At 36.3% G+C, this 19,605-nt stretch overlaps 1 protein-coding gene across 1 annotated transcript; it reads right to left on the minus strand.

Annotated features, from left to right (window-relative positions):
- Nucleotides 1-1,273: 1,273 nt before the first annotated feature.
- Cylc2 (cylicin 2) lies at nucleotides 1,274-16,162 on the minus strand. Its single transcript, XM_032901221.1, has 6 exons — nucleotides 16,146-16,162; nucleotides 11,222-11,262; nucleotides 8,979-9,100; nucleotides 3,238-3,666; nucleotides 1,952-2,589; nucleotides 1,274-1,352 (listed from the first exon to the last, which is right to left on the minus strand). The coding sequence occupies exons 1-6, from the start codon at nucleotides 16,160-16,162 to the stop codon at nucleotides 1,274-1,276; spliced, it is 1,326 nt and encodes a 441-aa protein (XP_032757112.1).
- Nucleotides 16,163-19,605: the final 3,443 nt, after the last annotated feature.

Consider the following 19,605-nt stretch of genomic DNA (forward strand, 5'->3'; position numbering starts at 1 on the left):
GTGGTCATATCACGTGTTCTGTTGTGCCATTTTGATTTGAAGATGCCTGATGACAATCAAATAGGCTTCCTTAAATATTTTATTTTATGACTTTGGAAATGAAAGAAGTTAATTGGTTTAAAATATAGGATCGAGAAATGATGTGGGTTGAAAAGTAAAGCCTCTAGGACAAAGTTACCCAGATGCTGAATTTGACCACCTGGAGAATGTTGTTGACATTTTTGCAGTTTTAGGGTAGTATAGCAAAAGGTCATCTTTCCATACTCTATATATTTGATTGAATCTAAAATTATATTTTTATATTCATAAGAGGGAACCACTTTCAGAATCACTAAAGCTATTCTGTGTCTTCTGAGACAAAAAAGTCAGACAAGCATTGGCTTCATTTGCTGTCACTGTCACAGTTCACTGAGATTGTCCCCCAGTTGAGCAATGTCATTGTCTGTTAAACAATAACCTGTTGAGGTAGCAATGAATCTTTACTAGTTGTTTCATAAGTGATAGGGAGCAATGCTTACTGTACAAGTCAGAAAATATTTCCTTACCAATGGGACATCCTCTGATGTCAATGAGTTTGTATCAGGAAACATAATGGAGAAGGAGAAATTGCTGGACAAATTTCACAAATGTATAATTGACAGAGAAAGTGACAAGTCACAAATGAATGATTTGGTATTAATTAGAACGCTCAGATATACTGATAGATCTTGCTTTATATTGCTTTACCCCTTCAATATTAGGAGGAATTTTGGGTTATAACAATGGTTATTTCATTTACTAAGTCAAGAAATTAAATGTATTTATATCTAAATAATGTGTTGCAACAATATATTGTTATGATTTGTGACAGTCTGTTTAAATTTACAATTATATAAGCATTAAGTAACTTTATAAAAGTATTTCATATCTCATTTAAATTTGCCTTTATTGAGTTTTGATCCTTCTTTTTCTTTAAATGGAGAGGTGATACTATTCTTCTATTGGAAAATATCATTAATTATACCTTTTGAAAAGAAATAATGTCTCCTGCAACACAAACATTTCCATTTCCTGAACTTTTTCACTGACATTTTAAACAATTGCTTTGTTTGATGGTAACGAGTAACTTTAAAGTAAAACTTACAGAGTTGAATGTAAGAACTTTGACATCAATAGTCTTCTTGTAGTTGGTTAAATTATTATAATTCAATTTGAGTTAAAATAAGACAAAACTCACTTACCAAAAATGTTCATCAGGGATGCCAGGTGGGTCAGTCTTGTGGGCACTTGAAACTCAGATGGTCCTGTAAACAAACCCAAGGTGTCCTTCCTCCTTTTTCGTATGGACAGTGATCTTTGCTCTCTTATCTTTCCTTCCATCTTTCTCTTCATCCCTTCCACACACATTCCTTCCCTCTCTTCCTGCTCTTCTACTTGTTTTCCTTGTGAAGCCATTTTTTGATATTTATTCAGTTCAAGTTCTGTTGTCTAAGCGTTGTTTGGCTTTCCTTGGCTATTGTGCTTCTTAGGTGTACAAGCTCAACTGCACATCATTAAAGCTAGACACAGCACCAAGCCTTCTTGTAAGCATTTAAAACAAAATCCTTATGGAATATTGTAGGGTTTTTTTTTTTGTGTTGTTGTTTGTTTTCCAATTGTTATTTTCTTCATTCTTATTTATATATTCTTTGAATCTCCCTAGTGATTTTACTTTTATACCTCCATAGCTACACATTTAAAATGGGTATCTTCCACATTGTTCCGTGAATCCTATGAACGTTCTTAGTACTCTTTTTAATTCCATGAGTAGACTTTCATTTCACCGTGTAATTTTCCTTCTCTTTAATGAATGATTTGATTAATCTTTGCATACTTCTTTTATCTCACGATGAATGTTAAGACTATCGAAATGGGTTCACTGACTGTGCTTTGGAGTTCTTACCTTTGATTTGCTTTCTGAACCAAGACTTACTTTGCCTTCTTGTCTTTCTTGTCTTTTTTGTCTTTCTTGTCTTTCTTGTCCTTCTTGTCCTTGTCCTTCTTGTCCTTGTCCTTCTTGTCCTCCTTGTCCTTCTTGTCCTTCTTGTCCTTCTTGTCCTTCTTGTCCTTCTTGTCCTTCTTACTGCCTTCTTTTGCATCTCCCTCTCCCTTTCTCTTTTTCTGTTTCTCTTCCTTCTTCTTGGCCTCTTTCCCTGCATCTCCCTTTTCACTTCCAGAATCTCCAACCACATCTTTGCCTTTTGAACCCTGTTTAGCTGACTTTTCTTCTTTCTTTCCAACATCTTTGTCAACTGCTTTACTTACAAGTGTTTCTTTGGACTGCTTTGGGCTTTTTTTATCTGCTTTGGCTTCTTTCTTCCCACCAGCTTTTTCAACTTCAAGTTCTGAGGCAGAAGCTTTGTCCTTTGAGCTCTTTTTACTTGCCCTGGCTTCTTTCTTCCCTCCAGCCTTTTCACTGTCAGATTCTGAGGCAGAAGCTTTGTCCTTTGAGCTCTTTTTACTTACCCTGGCGTCCTTCTTCCCACCAGCCTTTTCACCTCCAGATTCTGAGGCAGAAACTTTGTCCTTTGAGACCTTTTTACTTGCCTTGGCTTCCTTCTTCCCTCCAGCCTTTGCAACTTCAGTTTCTGAGGGAGAAGCTTTGTCCTTTGAGACCTTTTTACTTGCCTTGACGTCCTTCTTCCCACCAGCCTTCTCACCTCCAGATTCTGAGGCTGAAGATTTATCCTTTGAGACCTTTTTACTTGCCTTGACTCCCTTCTTCCCACCAGCCTTCTCACTTCCGCTTTCTGAGGCTGAATCTTTAGCCTTTGCGCCTTTCTTACTGCCCTTGACTCCCTTCTTCCCACCAGCCTTCTCACTTCCGCTGTCTGAGGCTGACTCTTTAGCCTTTAAGCCTTTCTTAGTGCTCTTAGCTTCCTTCTTTCCACCAGCCTTTTCACTTCCGCTGTCTGAGGCTGACTCTTTAGCCTTTAAGCCTTTCTTACTGCCCTTGACTCCCTTCTTCCCACCAGCCTTCTCACTTCCGCTGTCTGAGGCTGACTCTTTAGCCTTTAAGCCTTTCTTACTGCTCTTAGCTTCCTTCTTTCCACCAGCCTTGTCACTTCCTGTTTCTGAGGCTGAATCTTTAGCCTTTGGGCCTTTTTTAGTGGTCTTGGTTTCCTTCTTCACATTAGCCTTTTCATTTCCAGATTCTGAGGCTGAATCAGTACTCTTTGTGCCTTTTTTACTGGTCTTGATGTCTTTCTTCACACCAGCCTTGTCACTTCCGGTTTCTGAGGCTGAATCAGTACCCTTTGTGCCTTTTTTACTGGTCTTGACGTCTTTCTTCACACCAGCCTTGTCACTGTCAGAGCCTGAAGATATTTTTCCCTTGTCCTTCTGTGAATCCTTTGAAATTTTTGTGTCAACTGGTTTGAGATTTTCTTCCTTCTCTGTCTTTAGAGCTGTCTTCTCTTTTGCTTCACATTCATCTTTTTTCAGTTTCACTTCTTTCTTTGATTTTTCTGAAGCCAAAGTCTTGGTTGTGCCCGCTCTTTTAAACTCTCCCTTGCCAAAACGAGGTGGTTTTGGTGGAAGGCTCTTCCTGGCAGCCAAATAAACCGATGGTCTCTCGGATATTCTCATCAGGGAACGGTGCATCCATAATGGTGGTTTGTGAATTCCTAATTTTTGTTCATCAATTACCTCAATATTGATAAAAATAAGGGGGGAAATGATTTATACATACTTTAATAATAATATACCACATACATTTTAATTTCAACTGGAAATACCTTTTGAATACATATTTTTAATATTCTCAAAATGTAGATTGTATAAAGTAGACAAATTTTGGATTTTATGGTCTATTGCACTTTGGAATTTCATTATAATTTAGATTGATGGGCAATTGTATCATGGCTTGTGATTTACTTTAAATTTAGTGAGGCAACAATTGTTAAGATTTAATGTTAACCCTCCAGTTTCTGCCTGCACCCAGAGCTGAACCTGTCCCACAGCTCTCTGTACTAAATTCCAGTGTGGGAGAAAGCTGGACTCTCAGAAATAAGGACAATCCTGAGACTTCAGAGGAGACTACCACTTCTGTTCACATTCCCAGCCCAAGAGGAATTTGCCTAGTGCCCTCTGTGTGCTCTGGGCAAAGGAACCTAGGAGCAGTCAGGAGCAGGATGCTTCTGGTTTCCGTCTGCTCCCAGAGCTGAAAGCCAGTGACTAGGAGCGCTGAGGAAAGACTAACTCTTCTGCTCAGAGGAACTGGCTTGGAGGCCTCAGAACACAAAAATCCAGGAGTAGTCTGGGACAGGAATCTTCCAGTTTCTGCCTGCATCCAGAGCTGACCTTGTCCCACAGCTCTCTGTTCCTAGATCTGGCTGTAAGAAAAACAAGTCTACAGGAGTACTGACACACAGGCCTACAGGAGGGCAAAGCCACTTTCAGAAACAACAAGATAAGCTAAAAACAGAGACAACCTGAAGTAAAGAGGTAAGCACAGGAACCTAAGCAACAGAAACCAAGACTACTCCACATCATCAGAGTCCAGTTCTTCCAACAAAGCAAATACTGGATATGCAAACACACTGGAAAAGCAAGATTTGGATTTATCACATCTCATGATGATGATAAAGCACTTTAAGAAGGACATAAATAACTTGCTTAAAGAAATACAAGACAACACAGACAAACAAGTAGACGCCCCTAAAGAGGAAACACAAAAATCCCTTAAAGAATTACAGGAAAACACAATCAAACAGGTGAAGGAATTTAACAAAACCACCCAGGATTTAAAAATGGAAATAGAAACAATAAGGAGACAAAAGGAGACAACCACGGAGATAGAAAACCCAGGAAAGAGATCAGGAGTCATATTCCCAAGTATGACCAATACAAGAGATAGAAGAGAGAATCCAGGAGCAGAAGATACCATAGAAAACATCCACAAAACTGTCAAAGATAATGTAAAACACAAAAAAGCTCCTAGCTCCTAGGAGTAGATGGCAGAAAATAATCAAACTCGGGGCTGAAATCAACCAAGTAGAAACAAAAAGAACTATACATAGAATAAACAACAGGAGCTGGTTCTTTGAGAAAATCAACAAGCCAGACAAACCAGAGGAAACAGAGTATATCCAAATTAACAAAATCAGAAATGAAAAGGGAGACTTAACAACAGAATCTGAGGAAATTTAAAAAATCATCAGATATTATTTAAAAGGCTATATTCAACAATACTAGAAAATCTTATTGAAATGGAAAATTATCTAGACAGATACCAGGTATCAAAGTTAAATCCAGATCAGGTAAGCCACCTCAACAGTCCCATAACACCTAAAGAAATAGAAGGAGTGATGAGCCCACACACTTATGGTCACTTGATCTTTGACAAGGGAGCTAAAACCGTCCAATGGAAGAAAGGTAGCATTTTCAACAAATGGTGCTGCTTCAACTGGATGTCAGCAAGTGGAAGAATGCAAATTGATCCATTCTCATCATCCTGTACAAAGCTTTAAGTCTAAGAGGATCAACGACCTCCATATCAAAACATCAAATCAGATACACTCAAACTAATAGAAGAAAAAGTGGGGAGGAGTCTTGAACACATGGGCACTGGGGAAAATTTCCTGAACAAAACACCAATGGCTGCTTCTCTAAGATCAAGAATCAACAAATGGGACATCATAAACTGCAAAGCTTCTGTATGGCAAAAGACACTGTCATTAGGACAAAAAGCCAACCAACAGATTGGGAAAAGATCTTTACCAATCCTACATCTGATAGAGAGCTAATATCCAAAATATACAAAGAATCAAGAAGTTAGACTCCAAAGAGCCAAATAATCCTGTTAAAAAATGGGGTACAGAGCTAAACAAAACATATTCAGCTGAGGATTATCGAATGGCCAAAAAGCACCTAAAGAAATGTTCAACATCCTTAGTCATCAGGGAAATGCAAATCAAAACAACCCTGAGATTCCACCTCACACCAGTCAGAATGGCTAAGATAAAAAGCTCAGGTGACAGCAGATGCTGGCTAGGATGTGGAGAAAGAGGAACAGTCCTCCATTGTTGGTGGGATTGCAAACTGGTACAACCACTCTGGAAATCAGTCTATAGGTTCGTCAGAAAATTGGACATTCCACTACCTCAGGACCCAGCTATACCTCTCCTGGGCATATACCTAAAAGATGGTCCAACATGCAACAAAGACACATGCTCCACTATGTTCATAGCAGCCTTATTTTTAATAGGCAGAGCCTGGAAAGAACCCAGATGTCCTTCAACAGAGGAACGGATTCAAAAAAATTTACATCTACACAGTGGAGTACTACTCAGCTATCAAAAACAATGACTTCATGAAATTCATAGGCAAATGGAATGAAATAGAAAATATCATCCTAAGTGAAGTAACTCATTCACAGAAAAACACACTTGGTATGCACTCATCAATAAGTGGATATTAGCCAAAGAGCTCAAAATACCCAACATGCAATCCACAGACCATAGGAAGCTCAAGAAGAAGGATGACCAAAATGCGGATGCTCCCACTCCTTCTTAAAAGGGGAAAAATAACCATAAGAGGGGATATGGAAGCAAAGTTTAGACCAGAAACTGAAGGAACAGACATTCAGAGCCTGCCTCACATGTGGCCTATATATATACAGCCACCAAAACTATATAAGATTGATGAAGCTAAAAAATGCATGCTGAAAAGGACTGAATATAGATCTCTCCTGAGAGACACATCCAGAGCATGTCTAATACAGAGGTCAATAATAGCAACAAACCACTGAACTGATAACAGGATCCCCTTGGGGGGAATTAGAGGAAGTATTAAAAGAGTTGAAGGAGCTCGCAATCCCATAAGAACAACAATGCCAACCAACCAGAGCTTCCAGGGACTAAACCGAAGGTCTATACATGGACTAACCCAGGGCTCTAACTGCATATGTAGCAGAGAATAGCCTTGTTGGGGCACCAGTGGAAAGGGAAGCCCTTGGTCTTGCCAAGGTTGGACCCCCAGTGCAGGGGAATATGGGGGGGGCAGTAAGGGGGATGTCTGTGTGGAATAGCCATATGGGGGAGGGGGGAGGGGAGGGAAAGGGATGGGGCTTATGTAAAGAAACCGGGAAAGGGAAAAATTTGAAATGTAAGTAAAAAATATTTCTAATAAAAATTTTAAAAATCTCTCAATCAAAAACAAACAAAAAAGCAAAGAAAATTCCATCAGACTTTCATAGAAGCCACAATACCAATACTGTTCAAAGTATTCCACAAAATAGGAACAGTTGGAACACTACCCAATTCCTTCTATGAAGCCACAATTATGCTTATACCTAAACCACAAAAAGACCCAATAAAGAAAGAACTTCAGACCAATTTCCCTTAGGAATATCGATGCAAAAATACTCAATAAAATTTCAAAAACTGAATCCAAGAACACATCAAAATTATCATTCATCATGATCAAGTAGACTTCATTCCAAGGATGCAGGGATTGTTCAATATATGGAAATCCATCAACATAATCCACTTTGTAAACAAACTCAAAGGAAAAAAATATCATCATCTCAATAGATGCTGAGAAAGCATTTGACAAAATTCAACACCCCTCTATGTTAAAAGTCTTTGAAAGACCAGGAATCCAAGGCTCATTCCTAAGTGTAATAAAGGCAATATACGGTCAAACATTAGCCAACATTAAACTAACTGGAGAGAAACTTGAAGCAATCTCATCAAAATCAGGAACTAGAGGAGGCTGCCCAGTTTCTCTCTACCAGGGAGTACACATAGACAGACCCATGGCTCCAGCTGCATATGTAGCAGAGGATGGCCTTGTTAGGTACCAGTGTGAGAATAAGCCCTTGGTTCTGCCAAATCTGGACCCCCCAGTGTAGAGCAATGTCAGGGAAGGGAGATGGAAAGGAGGTTTGGTTGTGGAGGGGGAACACCCTCACAGAAGAAGGGGGAAGGGAGATGGGATAGAGGCGTACGGACGAGAAACCAGGAAAGGGAATCACGTTTAAAATATAAATAAAAATTATCCAACAAAAGAAAAAAAAGAAAAAATTTAACGATAAAATTTGGTAGAATTCTCCATAGGTCCATGGCACATTAAAACCTCTCTTTGTTATTAGGCGAGTCTAATTTTTAACCGTTTTGTAGGTGTTTTTGGAGAAGTGGGTACACTCTGTTTCTAGATGAAAATTAACAATTAGTTATTCTCTGAGATTGAATGTCTTACTTGGGCATATCTCAACATATATTGTCATTTTCTGCACTTTATAATGCTGCCTACAGTTATAAGTACAACCCTAGAAGCCTTGACTTGATATAAATTACCACCGATTAATAACATATTCTACTATAGTTATAGATATTATAAATATAGTTTATTTTCAACTTCTTTCCAGGTATTTTAAATAATTAAATGACAAATTGCTAATTTTAATGAAATGTTGAACAACAAAAAAATAAATTGAGTAAAATAAAAAGGAAAAATGCAGGTTGATCGTAATTGATAGGATACATTCTTAAAATTGTAAAAGATGTTTCTTCATTTATTTTAGGCAAAATTTCCTTACCCAAGAATTACTTCAGAGATTTTGAAAATATTTATCTTACAGCTTTTTTTTGAATTCTGAATTTTATTTTGAATTAATAAAGCACTAAATGTTCACTAGTATGTAATGTTATCCCATGACCATACTCTAAGAATTTATATCCAGTAAAATTTTCTTTGATATTCACATTAATTGTGAATTGAATTATCTTGACTTTTTCTCTATAAACACTCAATGCATTTCAGGTAATAATACTGAATGAAATGTTAGCATACACTAGTGATCATTAGTAAAATTTGGGTGGCAATTACATAAAACATGTCTATCACGACAGGACTTGCGTTAGCCCTTATCCAGAAGTACAGTTTATAATGTATGACTTTATAATTTTAAGTAGCTACTTATTGTTAATATATACATGGTATTTTAATATACTTACAGGAGCTGGATTGTTCTGTAACTGGGAAGGTAGTGATCTCCGTTTCTTCCCTGGCCTTGGTGGTTTGGGAAATGCCAGGGAAAAGTATTGCTGATTCCATGATTTTTTGCTTAATTCACTGACTAAAATGAGAAAGATAACATATTCCTTGCTATGAATAGAATTTTGTCTGAACTGAAATGGACATGCATGAGATATATACAATCCAATGAATGAATAAATGAGATAAATCACAGCTTCATTTGTTAGTTGAAATTCTCTGTATTCAAATGAAAATTTTATTTCTCCACTACCAGAAATAAATAACTAATTGATCAATATTCATAATGAAGCCAGTGTGGTCTATAATATAAAAGAACAAAAAGAGTATTACAACTTCCATTTAAATATAGCTCTCTTCCAGTTTAGATTGCCACATGCTCCTTGGTTTGAATATAATCTAGTTGAGAAGAGAAAGATATTGTAGCAAGCACTTCTGTAGCTACCAAAGAACTTTTGGCACACTGCCTGACATAAAATATGTAGAAAGTATGTTTCTGAATTTAAGTACTACGACTTAAAATCCTATCAGTTAATATTCAGTGTCTCAGCAAAAAGACACATATTATATTCAGAGACATGCTGTCATTATTAAAAAATTGCTAAATAAAAAAGGTAAACAAATAGAAAATGGGACTTAGATGATGAAGCTCACAGAAATAATAGTAGCAATTTGTAGGGATATTTCAATTACAACTGAGGCCAAGGAGAGATGCCATCTCTCTATTTGAATATATGAAATACAGCAAATTTTAGAGAAACCATTTCCTTTACTAATCTCCAAAGGAAAACATTAGCATCAGTGATTAAATGTGCATAATAAAAGTAATATTGACTTTTCATTGAAGAGAGAAAAACAACCTGATACTTAAAGCTTTTCAATATTCAGCCTATTTGCATTGTTTAGTATTTATATACACTGAATATTAAAAAATCAGGAATGTAGTAAGAGGTCCTGGTGTGAAGGGATTTAGTTTCTTCACTGCTTTTCAAATACAAGACCTTTGCGTTATATTATTTATAAAATTATTTCAGTAAATGTGAAACCATGCTTATATAATCTATACCTATGTGAAATGTATTCACTTTGCACACAAGAAAGGTTCTCTCACCAAAAAACATGGCATATTAATTATAGTCTACTTCAGCTTTTTGACTCAATTGAAGATAATAAACACATGTCTAAATTTAATCTTGCATGACTTTTGGGAACCAACCAACCAATTGAGTCTGATTTGGAATAAGACCTTCTCCATGAGATATAACCTGTATACATCACTGCTTAGTTATCAAGAACCAGAAACCTAGGTAAAGCAAAATATTACTTTTCTTTTTAAAAAAAATGGTGATAAGATGGCTACTAATAATATTCTGTTGCACTCAAGGTAAGTTTCTTCTTTAGCCATCATCAGAGAAGCATTCTCCTGTAGCAGAATAACAAATACAAAGAGACAAAGCCTGACATTACACAAACAGAGAGAGAGAGAGAGAGAGAGAGAGAGAGAGAGAGAGAGACAGAGACAGAGACAGAGACAGAGACAGAGACAGAGACAGAGACAGAGATAGGCAGAACGAGAGAAAGAGAAAGATACAGACCCAGACAGAGATGGGGGTATCTTGGAACACTGAGATCTAAATCGGTTATTGCTAGCCAATCTCCATCCTCAGAACTCAGGAAACTCTATGGAAAAGGAAGTGGAAGAAGTTCAAGAGTCAGAAGAGATGGAGGTCACCAGGAGAACAAATCCCTCTGAATCAGCTTCAGTAAATTCACATGAGCTCCCAGTCACTGAAGCAGCAAGCAAAGGGCATGACTGGGTCAGCACCAGGTCCTCTACTATATAGGAAGACTTTCAGTTTAGAGCTCTTATGGGACTCCTGAGTCTGTGAAAGAGTGGATCTCTGATTCTTGTGCCTTTTCTTGAGCTTTTTCTTCTGTTGGTTTGTCTTGTTCAACTTTGATGTGATGTCTTTCGTCTTGTAACTATATTTTATGTTTTGTATATATCTCTTGGCAGCCTGTTCTATTCTAATGAGATCGAAAGGGAGAAGATGTGGGAAGGAACTGGTAGAAGTAGAGAGAGGGGAGGAGTAGAGAGAGGGGAATTGTAGTCAGAATATTTTGTAAGATAAAAGAGTCTATTTCCAAGGAAAAGGAAAAATTAAAAAATCATTTTAAAAATAATTATTAAACTCTACCTTACCTGGAATATAATTATCGTATGCTCCATATGTTACTTTTAGGCTATTGAAATAAAAAAGAAAAATTTTAATGAATTTATACGAAGACAATATTTTATGTATGCAATCACTGCCAACTATAAGCCAGTCTCATCTACAGGACAGTAGGAATGAGTGAAGATTTTTCTTACTTCACCAAGGTTAAGCTGTGATAGAGAAACACTATCTATCTATCTATCTATCTATCTATCTATCTATCTATCTATCTATCTATGTGTGTATGTGTGTGTGTATGTGTGTGTGTGTGTGAGACAGACAGAGAGAGAGAGAGAGAGAGAGAGAGAGAGAGAGAGAGAGAGATTTAAAGCCTACTGTTTTGTAAAATCTGAATTTTATAGATTTTCAATTTTAATTTGTAAAACACTGATCAAGGTATATTTTTAATTCCACATCACAGATTTTCTTGACTTTTAGCTGAGATATCATCACTTTCTAACTCATGTTTAACTGAAGCACATATTCAATATCTTCTCAAAATTTAACCAAGTCTGGGTTGTTAAATGAGATATGTACGAGTATTCATGGGTACATGTGTGGGGTGACAGTGAGCACTCTAATTGCTAACATAGAGATTCATTGTGTAGATATTTAAAGAAAATATATCAAATTAACAAATTCTGTTGTCAATAGTTTTCCATTAATATCTTCCCACTTACTTTGTTTGTTGCCATAGGAAAACATCAGTTACCGGAAATGAACATTTTGTTAAATAATTTGTATTTGTCTTAAACACAGACCAACAGCAATATGCATTAATGCAAGTGCCCTATATTGTTCTACTATGCAACAAATGGATAGCAATTGATGATCCTACCTGAAGCAGAGCATTAATTATATACTCAAGTAAACCTCAATAAACTTAGTTTCTCAGTTTTCCATTTACTTTTTGCCTATGTATGGGTAGGTAGTGTTTGTATTTGTATGCATGGTTGTATTATATGCAGATAGCATGTGTGTTAGCATATCTGCATGTGTGTATAGGCACATGAGAAGGCTAAACTCAATGATTCTCTTCAGTCTGTACTGAAACATGGTACCTCACTTGACTGCAGACTCACTGATTCAGCTAGTCTAATGAGATTCCTATGGCAATCCTGTCTCCATGTACTGAAAATATAGGCAGGCATCTGTACGCTAGTGACAGTTACCTGGATTCTGGGGATTTGAATTCCTGTTCTTGGACTTATGCAGCAAGTACCGGATGCAATGAGACACCTATTTACCATCATATTTTACTTATTTGATTATATATAAAGTTTATAATTAGTCCCTCCTTTTTGTCTCAACTGTAGTACAAGTTTCTGGCGGTTGAAGGTATACAGCTGAGCCATTTTGATGGTTCTGATCTTTCCTTAGCAACAACATTATTTAAAATTAAGAATGAATACAAAAGGTATCAATATAATAGGATATTATATTGATCAATATAATAGAATCAATATAATAGAAAAGTATCAATATAATAGAATATTGTAAGGGGTCATAAAACAGAATTTATAGATTTAATATTTCATTATGCCAAATAATTTTTTAAAATCAACCTCTTGAATCTTTGTGTAAAAACTAATAAAACAATATAAAACAAAAGGGAGGATGAAAAGATATTTCAAATTATCTTTTATGTCAATATTAATATGTCACAAACTGTCAAGATTATTATTAAAAATTTATATTACAGAACTCATTAATAATCAGATCCATAATACTTTAAATTTCAACATATTCTTCAAAAAATAAAATGATACATCATATAATAACTAAAGTTTACACTACACAATAAAAATTATTAAAAATGAAATCAATAGCACAGTCATCATAATAAATAAACAATATGATTATCTCATTATATGTAGAACAAATTATGAAAAATAATATTCATTTATATTTCATCCATTTATTAGAAGAACATAGAATAGAAAATATCTTTCAAATTTTCAAGAAATATATCTAGACACCATAAAATGTTAACATCAAAATCAATAATTTAAGATTGTCTTTTTCCTACAATCTGAAAGTAAAAACCACTAACACCTATGAACATACTGTCTAGTATCCATTGCATGTCTTATGGCAACAGAAGCATGGAGACTAGAGTGGACACAGTCAATCTACCTGTCTTCACAGAGGAGTTGAATGGGTAAAGAAAATGGAATTCATAAAAAAAACAATGCCTTATTGAGTGAGTGTGCCAAGATTATGGATTGTAGTAGTTAACTGTGTGATGGTGAGTTCCAATTATTGATTTGATGCCATAGAGGATTGCTATGAACACTGTATCTTTAAGAATGTCTGTAAGGGTTAGATAGTGATGATTTATGCCTTTAATCTCAATGGTGGAAAGGCAGAGAAAGATGTTATCTTGAAACCCAGGGCCAACCTGGTCTACAGAGCAAGTTCCAGGAGGGCTAGGACTATAGAGAGACCCCCTTGTGGGGGTCAGGTGAAGGATGTAAGAATGTCTTTGAGGGGATTATCTTAATTACATTGATCGATGTGGGAAGATCCACCCATAATGTCAGAACCTTCCTTGGCAAGAGAAAGTGGGCTAAGCAATGACAAGCGTGCATGAGCTCATTGCTCTCTACTGTAAACTATGGTGGAGATGCAGAGTTCCCTCAAGCACTTGCCATGGTAATTTTCTAACATGGTAGATTATAACCAGGCACTAGAAGATGAATAAACTCTTTCTTCCTCGAATTGCTTTTGTCAAGTAGTTTCTATCCTGGTAGTAAATATGAACCTAAAACCAATTATATAATTTATAATTCTACCTACCCCAAACTGTGAGTTACAATTTAATGAATATATGAAATGAACATATGAAGAAAAATGTTAACAGTTAAATTTAACATAAGTAACATATAGAAACAAATCGTCTTAGATATCTACAGAGTACTCCATATAACAAACACAGATTATCCATTCATCTCAGTGAAGTATTCTCTAGGACAAATAAGAATAAAAAATAAAAGTTTTCAACACATTAACACAGCATTGGAATCATACGGAGTATCTTTTCTTATTATAATGAAATAAAACCAGAAGCCAATGAGAAAATACTTTACAACATAAGGCAATTCAAATCCAAAGATATTAAATACATTACTCTTTTATTAATTGGTTTTGCACAATTTATGGCTTATTTTTATGATTAAATTAGCATATAAAACATCAAATTCCTTTGTGTTATTTTTATACACACTTAGGTTTACTTGACACTATCCCACAATACAAACACACACACACACACACACACACACACACACACACACACACACATTCTCTCTCTTTCTCCCTATACCTCCCACAACCCACACAAACCAAGTTAATTCATTTAATAAATTTTTCTGTTTCATCTGTTTTTCTACAAACACTATAATTTCACTTTTCTGTACAGCTAAGAAATGTTCCACTGTGTATTCCATAATTTCTTAATCCATTAATTTTTTGATGGACATCTAGACTCATTCTATGTCCTTGCTATTAGCAATGAAATGAGTAAACCTCTGTTAACCATCAATGTCTTAAGAGAGAAACAGAGAAGCACAGCTTAAATTTCTTGAAACAAATGACTATGAAAATGCAGAATGCTAAAAATATTATACTTAATGGATTGCTTATAAAAATAAATCCTACATTAAATATTTGAAAATATCACCAACAAATTCTACTTCAACTGGAAAAGAAAAAACAAACAAGGAAACTCAAGGGTACTGTGCCTGAAATAAGTAGCACAGAAACACAAGTGATTTATTATCTTAAGAATATGCCATAGAAATGTTGATACCATAGATGTAGGGTTAGGATTAGAATGATGGTCATTAAATACTCTAGAGTGTGTCTTAAATACTTTTCCTATTGGTGTGATAAAATATTCAGACAAGGGAGGCAGAGACAAGCCTGTCCTACATAATGCATTCCATGACAACCTGCTGTATTCCAGAACACTGTTTAGTTTTGAAGAGCCAGGTTCCTCAAGTCCTAAACATATTCATGGGAAATGCATTGGAATGCATTCAGATCATTGTTAAGATTATTTTTTTAAACAATGATATGATCCAGGGAAGTGGGCTCTGGGCTACAGAGGAAAGTTTCATTGATGTTCAAACTTGTACAAATCTGATGGACTACAATTAAAAGGAATTGTTAAAAGTTTAAATGAGCCAATCTTCTCTTTATATTTCTGAATTCCATTCTTTTGTCTTTCCTTCAGGCTTTCTACATAAGGTTTTACATGATTGAGAAGCATTTTATATATTAATTATTAATTGATGTATTTCACTGATTTTCATAATTTATTTGGACATAACTTAAGTGTAAGAAAACTACTATTATTAAATTATATTATTAAATTATTTTTTTGTCTAGATAGCCTGCTTCATATGTCAGAATACTTTACATCTCAGAATTCATCAAGAAGAATGTAGTTATTAATCTACTAGTTTCCTTTATGTAGGCCTTTCACCATTGAACTTCAGTCTTAAAACGCCCTACTCATGGCCTTTAAGGTTCACTCATCATTCATGTGACAAACATAAAACATTTCCCCATAAATTTTTAAGTGGCCCAGAGAGAGATTAGTCTCCTTCAGTTAACAATAATTCACTGTGTTATATGATCCTTTCTAAACTCATCATGACATGAAATCAAGACTTTTAGAAAAAATGCAAATATCTCCATTTCACTAAGGTAGAGCAAATGAGTCTTATATCAAAGTAGCTAATGCTATGCCCTCAGAATGGAGCTCTCTTATTAAAGCCTTCTTCCACACTTATGATTGACCTTAAAACAACATAGTGAATATCACTTCACAGTAAAGACAAAAACTATTCAATGAACTGAGGATTTCCATTATTTTAAAACAGAAAACTGGACAAAAAGACTTACAATCTTGGTATAGACATTTCTTCCACCTGTGACGTGCCAGGGCCTAAGTTTGGTGATGTGGAAAAATGATGTCATAAAGGGAACAAGAACCCTATGACATAAGGGGAATGCTGAGAGTCCCTTATTCTTGGATTTCCTGTCACGTAAAATTCTAAGAATAAACTTTACTATCAGTCATGATGACTGAGTAAGCCTAAAATCATAGTTACAGTTGTTTTCTAAAGGTTTTAGATATTAACGTGTTTGGGTTTTTTTGTTTGTTTGTTTAGCTGGTTTTGGCATTTTTATTCTTCTTTCATATTACATATTGGCCACTGTTCCCCTCCCTATTCATCTACCCCCCAGCCCACCTTCCTGCTCCCCCAAATCATTTCCTTTTTTATTTCCCTTCATAAAAAGTCAGGCCTCAGGAATATCAATCAAACATGGCATTTCAAGTTGCAATAAGACTAGGTATGTTTCCTCATATCGAGGTTAAACAAAGCAACTCTATAGTAACAAAAGGGTTCTGAAGCAGGCAAAAAGGTCAGAGTCATCTACTATACAAATATAACAAACATAGAAGCAGAGAACCTGGTTTAATACCCATACGAGCTCCCTGATTTTAGGTTCAGTCTCTGTAAGCCCCTATCATCCAAGGGTAGTTGATTCTATAGATCATTTTCTTATAATGTCCTTAAGCCCTGAGGTCCTACAGGCCTCCTTCTCACTCTTTAGATGGATTCCCTGAGCTCCACCTAATATTTGGCTGTGGTATTTCTTTCTGTTCCCATCAGTTGCTGAATGAAGCTTCTCTGATAACTAGTCTTCAGGCTCTGGTCTACAAATACTGAAGAATATCATTAGGAATCTATTAATTGACTTTTGGTTTTCCAGACATGTTTAGCTCTATCCTAGGTCCCTGGGTTATACAACCTTTAGTTCCTGGCCTCTAGGAAGTATCAGGTATGTGCTCTCTGTCATGACTTGGGTCTCAGGTTGGACCCATCATTGGTTGGTCACCCTTATAAGTTCTGTGCCTATACATGGACTGACCCTGGACTCCTGACCTCATAGGTAGCAATGAATATCCTAGTAAGAGCACCAGTGGAAGGGGAAGCCCTGGGTCCTGCTAAGACTGAACCCCCAGTGAACTAGACTTTGGGGAGGGCAGCAATGGGGGAGGTGGGGAGGAACACCCATAAGGAAGGGAGGGGGGGGGAGGGGATGTTTGCCCGAAACCGGGAAAAGGGAATAACACTTTCAAATGTATATAAGAAATACTCAAGTTAATAAAAAAATGAGAACTGTGACTTTAAGATTTCATGTTATAAAAGCATGTAATACCACTGTTTTTAAAGATGCATCTCAAACTCAATGGAACTCATGATCTTCCTGCCTCAGCCATCTGAGTGCAGGGATTACAGGCCTGTGCTACCAGGCCCAGTCCCCTTACCTAGTCATAAGCTATCAAAAAAAAAAAAAAAAAAAGTTCTGTGCCACTTTTAACACTCACATATCTTGCAGGTAGGATAATTACAGATGCCTGATTTTGTGTCTGGCTGGGTTGGAGTCCCAATCCCTCAACTGGAAGCCATGCCTGGCTAAATTAAAATTTTGAGTTTTTTGTTTATGTTTTTTCTTTTTGTCTTTGCTTTGTTTTGTTTTGTTTTGTTTTGCTTTGTTTTGAGATAAGGACACTCAATGTAGTTCTGACAGTTTTAGAACTTCCTATGTAAACCATGTTTGCCTCAAACTCAGTGATCCTCTTGCCTCTGCCTGTCTGGTATTGGGATTAAAGGAATTTGTCGCCATTCTAGGCCTTAAGCACTTTAAAGAGAAAGTCAGTATATAGCTCTGACAATCTATTATAGCCCCAAATCTTTTACATTCATATACCTTTTTGAACATATTTTGGATACTTTTACATTTTTTTGCCTTCTTAATATGGTATAAATTCAATAGGTAAAACATGCCTGAATGCGTGAGAGAGAGAAGAGCTGAAGAGCTGATTTCATAGTTAAGAAATCATAGTTGCTTTTCTTGCAGAGAAATTCATTCTGTTCCTAACACTCATGTTGAGTTTGTCACAAAATCCTGTGATTCTAGGTTCAGGAGAAATTACACCTTTCCCTTGTTTCTAAGAACATCCAAAAATGAGTGCACATACCCACATGCATCTATAGTCCCAAAATAAATCTCAAAATAACATAATATATGAAAAATTAAAAACATAGGGTTGGGGATTTAGCTCAGTGGTAGAGCGCTTGCCTAGGAAGCGCAAGGCCCTGGGTTCGGTCCCCAGCTCTGAAAAAAAAGAACCAAAAAAAAAAAAATCATAGTGAATCATCTATGGAATGAGAAATGATGGAAATCATGTGATCTTTGTATTTCTGAGTTTGACTTTTGGATATTGACTTCTTCATTCATATCATAATTTGATTATACTTCATGACTGAATAAATCTTCATTCATTTTTTTTCGACTTTCCTTTCTTTTTTTCAAAGTTTGTAAAAAATTTTCATTAGATATTTTTTAATTTACATTTCGAATGTTATTCCATTTCTTGGTTTCTCCTCCATAAGCCCTCTATCCCATTACCCCACCCCAAACACCCCTCCCCAAACACCCCCCCCTTTCCTGCCTCTCCTCCCTGACATTCCCCTACACTAGGGATTCCAGCCTTGGCAGGACCAAGCGTTTCTCTTCCCGTTGGTACCCAACAAGGCCATCCTTTGTAACATATGCAGCTGGAGTCATGGGTCTGTCCATGCATACTCTTTAGGTAGTGATTTGGTCCCTGGGAGCCCTGGTTTGTTGGTATTATTCTTATGGGGTTGGAAGCCCCTTCACCTCCTTGAATCCTTTATCTAACTCCTCCAATGGGGACCCCATTCTCAGTTCACTGTTTTGCTGCTAGCATTGGCCTCTGTAATAGTCACACTCTGGCTGAGACTCTCAGGAGAGAGCTATATCAGGCTCCTGTCAGCATGCACATTTCCCTGATAACTAAGGATGTCGAACATTTCTTTAGGAACTTCTCAGCCATTCGATATTCCTCAGCTGAGAACGTTTTCTTTAGCTCTGTACCCCATTTTTGATAAGGTTATTTGCATCTCTGGAGCCTAACTTATTGAGTTCTTTGTATATATTATTATCCCTCTATTGGATGTAGTACTGATAAAGATCTTTTCCCAATTTGTTGGTTGCCGTTTTGCCCTAATGACAATGTCCTTTGCCTTACAGAAGCTTTGCAGTTTTTTGAGGTTCCATTTGTCAATTTTTGATCTTAGAGCATATGTCATTGGTGTTCTGTTCAGGAAATTTTCTCCAATGCCCATGTGTTCAAGACTCTTCTCCATTTTTTTCTTCTATTAGTTTGTGTGTATCTGTTTTATGTGGAGGTCCATGATCCAATTGGATTTAAGCTTTGTACAGGGCAGTAAGAATGAATTGATTTGGGGGCTGGAGAGATGGCTCA

The sequence above is a fragment of the Rattus rattus genome, chromosome 1 (assembly GCF_011064425.1).
Source record: "Rattus rattus isolate New Zealand chromosome 1, Rrattus_CSIRO_v1, whole genome shotgun sequence".
NCBI classification, from domain to species: Eukaryota; Metazoa; Chordata; class Mammalia; order Rodentia; family Muridae; genus Rattus; species Rattus rattus.